The following is a 12,120-nucleotide window of genomic DNA, read 5'->3' on the forward strand; positions in this document are numbered from 1 at the left end:
TTCAGCTCACAAGCTGCTATTCCACATAGTTAACGGTTGAAACGTCGTTCTCCAATAACTTTCAACCGACACCATCACCTCGAAGGATTGGATCGTCGTCAAGCATATGTATATTATACTCGTATGTTGGATGGTTCTACAGGCAATTAAGTTGAGAACACTGGTTGTTGAGTCGTTACTATGGAGTTCTTGAGAAATTAATGCAGTAGTAAAATAGATAATAAATACTATACAAAAGTCACTTGTTTTAATCGTATAACATAAATAATCTTCAGAATACTTCAGGCCGGGTGGCCCTGCAGTTGTTGAAGCTCAAAGTACCAAAATTGGAGCAGACATGCGCATGTTCGATACAGCTCTGCATGTGCGCCAGGGGAGCGCAGCCGTGCACCAATAAGCCCTGAATCGAACGCCTTGGATCTCTCCGGACATCCACCAATCGGCCGTGAACCACTCGGCTTTGTCTTCCTCCGGCCACGCATAGAACCTGCCGTGCACCACCAGGCCGCAGATCGAATCTGACTTCCGGGCATCGTTAAATTACGTAATTTTACGTTCACCGCATCTGAGGTTAGGTTTCAGATAGTATAGTTCTGTTCCAAAATTTATAGTCCTTCAACAAGTGTCTGTTCGACCGAGGGCTGGTTCAACTCACGGCCTAGAGACGGACGGCTTGAATTGTTGAAGGCTACTCTCCGGAAGGCAGGAATCATGATGGTCCATTACATCCAGGGCAGTGGTTGTCTTTGGCAGGCGACCCGTGTGCCAGTTTCTGGTCAGAATCGACAAGGAGCAGTCAAGCAAAACTTGAGCACTAGGGAGGTGTACAAGTTCAAGGATTAGATGGTTTTATTATTTCTCCATGTACAAAACATAGGCCTGGGGACAAAGATGAGCATTGGAATATTAAGAACAATAGGAATACGATATTGAGAATGCATTGACACTTATATTATTAAGAATATTAGGAATACGATATTAAGAATGTGTGGACACTTATATTATTAAGAATATTAGGAATACGATATTAAGAATGTGTGGACACTTATATTATTAAGAATATTGGGAATATGATATTAAGAATGTGTGGACACTTATATTATTAGGAATATTAGGAATACGATATTAAGAATGCATGGACACTTATATTATTAGGAATATTTGGAATACAATATTTTGAATACGTGGAAACTTATATTCTTAAGAACATTAGAAATACGATATTCATAGGCCATGGGCCTATTTCTTCAGTGCCGTCACTTTTATTCTATTCTATTTAGAATATGTGGACACTTATATTATTAAGAATATCAGGAATACAATATTAAGAATGCGTGGACACTATATTGTTAAGAATATCAGGAATACGACTTATATTATACGTAGACACCTATAGTATTAAGAATATTAGTAATACGATAATAAGAATGCGGGGACACTCATATTATTAAGAATATTAGGAATACAATATATGGAATACGTTTACACTTATATTATTAAAAATATTAGGAATACCATCAGAACACTTGTATTATTAGAACACGATAATAAGAATACGCGTACATGTTTAAGAATACGCGTACATGTTCAAGAATACGCGGCCATTTGACCAAGTTGGATACATACGGCCCAGCAAATTGAAGGTGGTATGCTCAGATGTTAAGAATAAACAAAAGAAATATGATAATAAAAATAACAGTTTCAGCATTTATGAGGCCATATGCCTGCCGCCTGTTCTTAACAAGGCAGAACATTCATAGCTTGTTGCGGTCTCGATCGCGCAACTCACTGCTCAACAGGGTTGGCAATGATTAAATCAAAATGATTAAATCATGTGATTAAATCACTTGATTTTTTTATGAAAAAATCATGATTTTTTTTATTTTTTCATATATTTGAAAATATTGAGTGGCAGTCTTTGATTTATATTGAGGTATTGTTATTCATGCTTTAGTATAAATGTACTATGAATGACAAATTGGTATATAAACTTGTTGCCTTTAGTGTGTATTAGGTTCCAATAAATAGAATGTTTTTGGTACAGAGGCATCAAGAGTGCAATACATTGTACGTAGCTAGCAGCTTAGCTAATTATTATAAGGCTATAAGTAGTCTAACTATTTGACTATTTGCTATATATTGATTACAATATACAATTTAAACGTGTTAGCTAGCTTATACAGGGTGGGGGCAGAACTGATTGAACAGTTTTGAGGCGAAATAAAAAGAGTAATGGAGGTACATAAAGAAGAAAAATTATTTTCCTCATGATTAGCATAACATACCATTTAAAATACTTATGTTTTGAAAACAATATCAGGAAGATGGGGTTAGTTAGCTGCATCACACTGTTGGAGTTGTTCTTGGAAGTTTCCTACAGCACGTTCACACATGTGGCGAGGTATGGCCATACCTCTGCTGCAATAATCCATTCCCTTAGCTGTGGTAAGGTGTGAGGGCGACTTCTGAACCCCTTTCTTTTAGATGTCCCCAAAGAAAGAAATTGCAAATGCTCAAATCTGGTGACCTCGCAAGCCACTGTAAATCACCCCTCAGAGACACCAGACCTACGGGAAACATGAGATTCAAAACATTGAGTGACATTCGAGCTGTGTGAGCTGTAGCCCCATCCTGCTGGAACCACACATCTCTCAATGCTTCATTTTCAACAATGTTTTCCATCATGGGCTGTAAGAAATTTTGCAGCATAGCGATTGGAATTCACGGTTACGGTTACTCCCTCCTCTGAGAACGACTCCAACAGTGTGTTGCAGCTAACGGCCCCCATCTTCCAGATATTGTTTTCAAAACATAAGTATTCTAAATGGTATGTTATGCTAACCTCTAGGAAAATAAACTTTCTTCTTTATGTAGTACCTCCATTACTCTTTTATTTTACCTCAAAACTGCTCAATCGGTTCTGCTCCACCCTGTATATTGAGAGGTCGAGATAGTATTGACCTTTTAGGCAATCAGAAAGATTTTCTACCCTGATATGAGTATTCTAATTAAAATATTTAATTTCAATCTTTAAATATGTGAATTTGAAATTAGAAACAACACAATTACAATTATAAGACTATATATAAAATAATTAAATGCAGTGAATGGATATGAAATATTTGAATTGTGCACATGTTTATTTCAAAGTGTTAGCTTTTCTCATAACTTAAGTCTCATTTCAAGTCGTATGAGGTTTGTTTTGTTATCGTTCAGTTTATATTTAGTATTGGTTTATTGGTCTGAATTAAATGGGAACAGTGCAGTCAGTCACTCAGTCACTACTAGTCGGTGTGTATAGAGGGTAGAGTGGTAGATTTATAGGACACAAGACTAGTAGATCTATTGATAGTGCTGTGCACTGTGCTATCAGCTACCTATCTGTTACGTGACTCTTCAATGTTTAGAAGATCTGCATTCCTGAAGTTGTTTCGTATATTGAAACCAGTTAAATGGTCAATATTTAGCTCATTACCTTGCTCCATACAAACTTTACAAAGCTAATGAATAGACTCCTCAATAATTGTTTACCCAAAAATCCCTAAGTGGTGAACACCACCTTGGCATGTTGGCCATTATTGAAGGCAATAAGTGCCCTTTTTAGCCATCCATTATGATCCATATACTGTTATTGTTAGTAGGCTAATTGCAACATAAATAATAACACCTCAAAAATACAAAAAAGCAGAAAAAATAATAAAAATTAAATAAATCAAAAAAATCATGGAAAAATAAAAAAAATCATTGATTTTTTATTTTTATTGATTTTTTTTTTAAAAAATCAAAAAAAATTGCCAACCCTGTCCCTATTATCCTACAATTACGGAAGCTATCTACCAACCAATTCAATAGACTATTGAATTTGTCGGTAATTGTGTAAAAAATATAATAATTGAAATCGACGCAAATACGTATGATAATTAAAGTAATGAATTAGAACCATCTGGAACTCAATTGTTCAAATTTATTGCCGAACATTTCCTTTCTTTACCTTATTACCTTAACGAACAATTTTGATGATGATTTTTTTTCAGCTGTGGAGCCCAGCATGAAGAAGGTGGTCCGACGATGATCAATGGAAGGTCCTGCATCATCACATCGTGATATGTTGCCGTCTGATGAATACAATATACACAATGGAGTAGTCAATATTAATTATACTTTTTTCAAAGGATTTCTGAATTAATTTTCATTTTCAAACAAATGTACTAAATCAGTTTTGACATGTATCGCTCCACTCACGAGCACTAAGACAAATTGGTGGGTCTGGATGACCCACTTTGATGAGTCAACTATGTCTGAATGTCGATCCACCCATTAAATTTCAGGTATGACTCTCTTGTGGCATCAAATTGCCTTTGAAGCCACCCATGGCAGGGATAACTAGGGAGCGTCTGGGCGTCAGAGCGACCTATCGCCACATGCGAGTCATACCTGAAATTTAAAGGGCCTGAAATAGGTCAGTATTATCCACAAATGGGGCAAGTGAGTCGAAAAAGTGCATCGCTATTCAGAAGCGGTTCACTCATCAAAGTGGGTCATCCAGACCACCCATTTCTCTCAGTGAAGCATTCACTTTTACACAGTAATTGTAGGTGTGTTATGAAAGGTTTTGTAAATGATTTAAAGATAAATAATGGCATCTAACCTGCCATTTTTGGAACTGCAAGTTTACCGCTTGATGAAATAACTCCAATCTAATTGTTAACATTTAACCCTTTACGCCCTGAATTTCTGGGACAAAAATCGTAAAATTCGCTTTTTCGGTTTTAAGTCTCTCTTCGGAGATGATATTCTGACCTATCCAATGGTACCAAAATCATCTCTGTACATTGATTTATGCCTTGATGACAGTTCGTGAAAGTGTTAGGGGTGGGGGAGTTCTTTCACATTTAATATAGGCCAAAATTACTGGTTGGGCACATAAATATGCAACCTGAAGACGCTGATCTTTAGTTACCTGGCTGCTGTCGTGTGGGATGGTGCTCATGCAGTCGTTCCCACTATCCTTGACTGAATTTTGGCTCCAGTAATGTCTAGTCTTGCATCCATGTCACCTTGAATGCCTATTTCGAGGCGCTCGGGACTTTGTCGCGCTCTACTGAACATTCACACTTATTGTCACTGCAAACCTATTTCCTCCCAGAGTTTTTAAGCTACAGCAATGAGTAATAGACTGTTCGATTTGCAAATAAAAGATCTAGAGATTGGTCTAAGCTTTTTTTCAATTTCGTTGAAGTTTTGAAAAAAGGGGAGGGGAAATTCGAAAGGGTGGGGGGATAAATAATTTTTTTTTTGAAAAATGCCCACCCCACCCACAAAAATTAGAATTTCAAAAAACAGCAAGGACCAATCGATAGATATGGTCCTTACGCATCGAATGATATGCGTCTCGATGTTGTAGCTTGAAAATCATAGGAGGAGATGGATTTCTACAGTACCCCCTTTTTGGCAGTTTTCTAAGAATTTCACGTTTTCTTTCACTTTTTTCGAAAAATTCCTACGAACAAAAAAGTCTTAGATTTATCTTTTACATATGTGTACCAAGTTTCAAAGTTATCTGTTGGTAAATAACCGAAATAGAATTTCCATAAAAAATTGGACATTGCAATTGGAAATTTGAAATTATATTTCGGTTATTTACTGACAGATAACTTTGAAACTTTTTTTATTCATGTGAATTTTTCAAAAAAATGACAGAAAACATAAAATTGTTGGAAAAGTTAGCTAGTCCCTGGTGTGACAAATTCGTCACGCCGGGGCGTAAAGGGTTAACAAAAGTGCTTGCTATTTAATTTAACATGCAAACGGATGTCATGTCAACCGGAACTCGGAACACCACAGCAGAGAGTATTTTATGCAGCTAATGAATTTTGCAAACCTTGCTGGAAGAGAGATTATTACATTTTAGAAAAAAGGCGGGATAATTCAATGAAGGGTGGTGGCAGAACTGCAATCTTGATACACTATTGTGATTCGTGCTATGATAACCTACGTACCGTAAAATGGGGTAACTTAGACCACTTTTTTTCTTATAAATGATGTCATTTTCTTACTACCTAAATTAAACTTGAATTTAAACATGCAAAATACATGTCTATACTCTAGCTTCACTCACCATAAATTGCTGGCTCCTGCCTCTCATAGTCTTTATGTAATTTCAAAAAAAGTGATGGTCTTTGTTACCCCCAGCTCTTGGGGTAACTTAGACCGGGTGGTAAAATCAATTATTTTTTTTGGTAAAATAACTCCAAATAATAGCTTTTTTTTGTGGGTCACATTTTTAATTTTTTAACCTATCAGATATGCAAACTTTTTAAATCTTTCTATTGTGTTATGTAGCCTCAGTATTAGGCCTTTAATGCCCATTGACAAAATTTTTCTATGTCAAATAGTTTTTGAGTTGTGGGGGTTTTTGTAAAAAAAACGAAAAGTGGTCTAAGTTACCCCGCCGGTCTAAGTTACCCCATTTTACGGTAACAATTTTCATATGATAGTTATAATTTTTGCACGTTCAAAGTACACATGACATAACATAACGCAACCAGATTTGGAAACCATAATTGCTCAAATGAAGCAAAAATAAACGACAGACCATTGACTTATCTTGCAAATATATATATATTCATATTTTGTATCGCATAGTATAATTACGCTCTGTAATTATGCCATATTGTCCTAATTTGTAAAGTCCATTTACGCGCATTGTTATTAGGTATTGATCGTGTCAATTTTGCCGGCTGGGAGGATGTCGGGAATGTAGTCCCAACATTGGCATGCAGGTTCGTACTGTTGATGTACAGGTTCATACCCTACTTGCTGCAACCAGTCCAGACTCCAGTCATTCATTAGTAGGCACCAATGGCACATCTAAAGCCATGTTGCCTTCTTTAGTTTTGTAATTCATGTCCAATTGAATTGTGATCCATGAATGAATATTCATAGCTGTGCTGACTCTTAGAACCTGAGTCCTGAGTTGATGCGTTAGCAATCTAGTTAACTCATATCCAACCACAACACAATGCGGATACACGTTTGTGTGTACGGTCAGTGTGATTGTGTAATTTGCATTGCCACGCGTCCATATTTATACTATTTTAGCTCTCTAAAGTACGGCGCACGGCGCATTTTTTTACCGGCATAGTACGGCGCACCGCGCAGGTCGTTGAAATGACAAAATATATTCCCGCGCACCTAGCACATCTTCCTGACCATGGCCTACTTAGAAGAATTTGAACGCAATACAAGCTCTCAGGCCCAACGACCGTCCTCAAGGTCGACGTGTGGCTTTAAGTCTACCCAGTGTAGACACCCCGAAAAGAAGAAGAAGAAGCAGCCATGCACCACCAATTTTGTGCACCAATAAGCCCTGAATGGAATGCCTTGGATATCTTTGGACATCCACCAATCCATTACTTACATCCAGGGCAGTGGTGGGCTTAGGCAGGCGACCCGACATACGGTGCAACCTGCAATGGTCATTTAGCGCTCTGTTTCACTGTTTGAGGTTGTGGGCAAAGATTCCGGTTCGAGCTGCAGTCGACGACGGTCGTAAGTAAGTTCCTAAGCCTACATCTTTAATTTCAATTTTGAAACTCGAGATAACTGTTCTTGAACTCTAAGAATTAATCAATAGCGCGACATTGTTAACTTCGAGAATGTCGCGCCATAAGAGGTGGAAGGAGAGTAGCCTGTCTTCAGATGAAGGCAGCAGCTCTCCTTCTTTGCCTGAACAAGTTGAGTCACCTTTGCCAGTGGGAGTCTTACTGGAAGATAAATCAAAAGATCATGTTTGTGTCCCAGAAGCACCTGACTCAGTCAGACTCACCATCATTAGTTCCACCTTTGGAGATTCCTGACTCAGCTTTGGTGAGATCAGTTGCTGCTGCCTGCTGGCAGAGGGATGGGGCTTTCCACAGTTCCCAGGAACAGTAACTTTGAGGGTTTTTGTAATAATAACGATGACATAGGTGAAATCACTCTTGGCAAATCAATGATTTGTCCATATTCATTTCCTCACTTAAATTTATGAGTAAACTTTTGGTAACCATTTTATAACTATCCACTCAATGTATGTGTGACTATTTCCACAGAAAGGTATCAATAATGAGCCTCCTTGCCAGGCAACATTGTAACCTATTACAAAATAAGGCCCTTTCCAAATTAATCTGTTTTTTCCATGGTTCTCGGTGTTTTTCCCAAGAAAATGTACATAGAAACAAAAAATCTTGTACTCAAACAACTAGAAAAGATAACGTCCCTAAATCAACAAAATATCAACAGACATTATTTCTGCCTTCCAAGGTTTCCACTAAGTTGCCATTGAAGGTCGAGGACATCTTAGAACATGTACTTCAAATACAGAAGGTATGCCCCTAATATATTTTGACATAGGTATTGTGTCTTTGACTAAAAATATATCAATAAAATATGTTTACTGAACTGTAGGGTAAAAATAAATTTGGTAACTTTAGTAAACTTCTTTATTTATAATTAACAATTCTTCATTGAACATCTGTTAATTCTTTAAAATTGTTAATGGCAATTTATTAGAGTTTTTGATATTTTTAGTATTTTCATAACTGTCATTTAATACTACTTCTTTCTGAATTTTTTGATATGCACAGGAGTTTGAGTGGAATAAACAGTATGAGAGGCAGTATATGCAGGCAGAGAGGAGAGCAGAATTTGTTCTCCATGACGGTCCTCCTTATGCTAATGGCAGCCTACATATTGGCCATGCTCTCAACAAGGTAACATCCTGATGAATGTATAATTTTATATTTCACTTAAATTAATTCTTATCTTTTGAAAATATGCTTTTTAAGTTTGCTTAAGTAATAAAATTTAATGAATTGATGGAGGTTCAAACTATCTAAGAAATAGTTTGAATTTAATTTTTTATGGGTTAATAGAGTAACTAGTACAAGATATTTTAACTTGTCAATACTTTTCATTCATACTTTCAATGGCCCAATAGCCCACAGGCCATTGAAAGTTGAGCTCTTAGTTATTTTCTATCAAGTTGAACTTGGAACATTAATTTCTCACCATTAGAATAAGTTATCATTAAAAAATATTGTCAAGGAGAAAGAAAAAAGTTATTTAAGTGGTAATTTAATGTGAAACTTAATTGTCAAATGATAATGTACCTATTTTCTCTAATTAAATTTATTTCATGCTATTGTAATGAAAATTATGTTCATTGACAGGTCTGTTTATTAGAAATTATCTTGGTATTTTCAATGTTTGAATGTAGTTACATTTTTGCACTCTACAATGAACACAATATTTCACACTATTAATAATCAACAGATTTTGAAAGACATAACAGTTCGCCAGAAAATGATAGAAGGATTCAAGGTGCATTACAAGCCTGGCTGGGACTGTCATGGCCTGCCCATTGAATTGCAAGCCATGAAAATGGGATCTTTACCAGGAGCTGGTGTGAAGAGCCTCTCACCTTTGGAGCTTCGTAAAATATGTACGTTGCATTATTCAAATTGAAGTGATCTTCTTTATTGCTTTGTTATGTTTCCATGATAGGTTTCCTATAGCAAAATTTGAGGAGTGTCTTGATCAGCAAGGGATATAGTATCCAAATTAATAGTTAGTAATAATGATTGAAATGGGTGAAAAAAATGTTTTTAACGCATTTTCTCATTTATGGAAAAAAGGCACTATTGTTTTACAGTTCATTCAGCTTGTAGGGTGTGCTTCTGCTTATTTTATCCTTTGATTTAATTCTGGATTTTGATGTTAATTTTTAATAATCAAAAACCCATAATTTATTGTGTGTTCAGTTCTAGAAGCAGGAGGTGGAAATAATTAGACATTAATAAATTTCTCTAAATTGATATATCTCTCATTAAATACTTGATTTCAACTTGATGCCAGATTAAAACTTGCTTTTTCATCAATATATAGGTACACATTGATCAGAAAATTGTGCATTGTGTTTTTTGATTTTGAACAAAGGTATTCGCTTGAAATTTAGATGAGCCTTCTTTATTTTACAGTAATACCTCATTTAGCAAAGACTTATTGACTAGCCAATATCTATAATAATCAAAATATCTATACCCTCTGGCAGTCATAATTCCATGAACGGGAACTAAATATCTCTGCCTTAAACAGCCCATCATGTTATTACTTAGTTTTTGTTTGCGGGCTTGTTGTTATGCCACTGCCAATCATCAATCATTGGATTATAATTCCATAAGCAGCATTGTCCTCAACTGTGCTTGAGGGTTAAAATGTGGATATTAAAAAAGGTTCTGGCTCCAAAGTTGATGGATGATCTTTCCATCTATTTTTTTAGTATGATATTTATTAGCTAAATATTTTTAAATTTACTTAATAATTAATTAATCAATTAGTTGTATTATATTGAATACAGTTGAGGTTAAATAGTTTTTCTCTTCATATTTGCATATCTAAATTCATGAAATATAAACTGCTTCAAATGTGATGACCACATTTAATTAATTTTTCAACTGTGATTTGCTTTTTCAATAAACATAATAATTTTGAAATGTCCAGGAGTAAATCTGTCTTGGGCTGGACCATCCATGCTTCTTATGGCTTCCTAATTCAAGTTTAGGCATATTTATCTGTCTGCCTACAAAGAGGTAGAATAAAGGATTAAATAGCTGAATGCGCTTGCATTTCATTTTCTTGATATAAGCACCTTTGAATTAAAAATGTTATGTATTGCTCCTTGGTTGGTTCATTTAGCTGTTTTTCTTGTCGACCAATATTTTTCATATTGGGCTTGTGTAAGTTAGACTCCAACTTAACAAACACCTACATGCTCAACCAACATCGAGTGGTGAAATGCTTTGTTAGAATGAAGTACGAGATAGACTACTCTATGAGATTACTGCTGTTATTATATATGTAAGACCGTAAGGGCAAATAGGTAAAAAATAGTGTTTGGAAAGTATCTTGATTGCACGCTATTATATTTCTGAATATTTTCTTTGCACATGAATAAAACCTTTTTTACAGGTTTGTTGCATTTTCATCTTGCTGCCATGAATTCATTCTTCTTGCAGCTCGCCAATTTGCCGAGTCTTGCGTTAAGGAGCAGAAGAAGACTTTTGAACTCTGGGGCGTTTTGGGTGACTGGAACAATGCTTACCTCACAGCCCAGCCCAGCTATGTTGCTTGGCAACTCAGGCTCTTTGACAGGCTCAAGAAGAAAGGCCTGATATTCCAGGTCCATAGAATACATGAGATGGATTTAGATCAATGAATGAAATTTTAGGTTTGGTATAATGCCCATTTTGATAGGCCTGACATATTACCAGGTTACATATTAAAATTACACTAAAGGTACCAAAAATGGCCATTAATGGGATAAAAAATGTTCTGTATATTTTGAAAACTTGAATTCTATTTTGTAAAGACAGGAAAAAATTGTTTTATGTTGATGAAATACATCTTATATATTTGAATACATTTGGAAAAAGCAACCTTCTGAAATACGTGAAGATACGTAATCACTGGTTTTAAGTAAATTTGTGTTCAAGGATCCTAATTTATTTTTTATCGGCATTTATCATCTGTTTTAAAGGAGAAAAATCTTTGTACCATGAATGTTACATTTTCTATTTTGTGAGTACACACAGTCAGATGCTCAACCCATTTTGCTCCTTACTTGTTATTGTGATTAGCATCTGCAAAAGGAAAACATATGGTTTACTCTTGAACCTTTTTAATTATAATCTAGATTAACCATGCTTATTTGTGCATAGAATACATAAAATAATGCTAATATTGACCAAGTTCTAGGCTAAGGCTAATGTGATTATAAGAACTTAAGAAGCAAGCAAAAGAATGTTTCAGTATTCTTCAGGCTCACATGCCGATATTCTACTCGCCCTCCTTGCGGACAACGTTGGCAGAGGCAGAGGTTGTATACAAGGATGATCACATCAGTCCAGACCTCACCCTAGCACTGCGCTGTGCTCGCTCTTCTACACGTCTTCAGGTATGAAAAAATGACTATTTAAGAATATTGATTCAGAAATTTTGGCCCTACTTTCCATGATTGAAGCATATTAGATAATACTTTCAGGATCTTCAATAATTAATGTCATCTTTTTCAAATTCATG

General features: G+C 35.7%; 1 protein-coding gene across 1 annotated transcript; it reads left to right on the forward strand.

The window, feature by feature from the left end:
• Positions 1-8,065: 8,065 nt before the first annotated feature.
• On the forward strand, positions 8,066-11,995 carry LOC108671844 (isoleucine--tRNA ligase, mitochondrial-like; the record flags this gene model as incomplete). Its single annotated transcript, XM_018159439.2, has 5 exons — positions 8,066-8,367; positions 8,628-8,753; positions 9,316-9,484; positions 11,058-11,221; positions 11,861-11,995. Coding segments are annotated over exons 1-5 (888 nt in total), but the record flags the coding sequence as incomplete, so codon positions are not given.
• Positions 11,996-12,120: the final 125 nt, after the last annotated feature.

Source organism: Hyalella azteca, unplaced genomic scaffold (genome assembly GCF_000764305.2).
Source record: "Hyalella azteca isolate HAZT.00-mixed unplaced genomic scaffold, Hazt_2.0.2 contig5989, whole genome shotgun sequence".
Lineage (NCBI taxonomy): Eukaryota > Metazoa > Arthropoda > Malacostraca > Amphipoda > Hyalellidae > Hyalella > Hyalella azteca.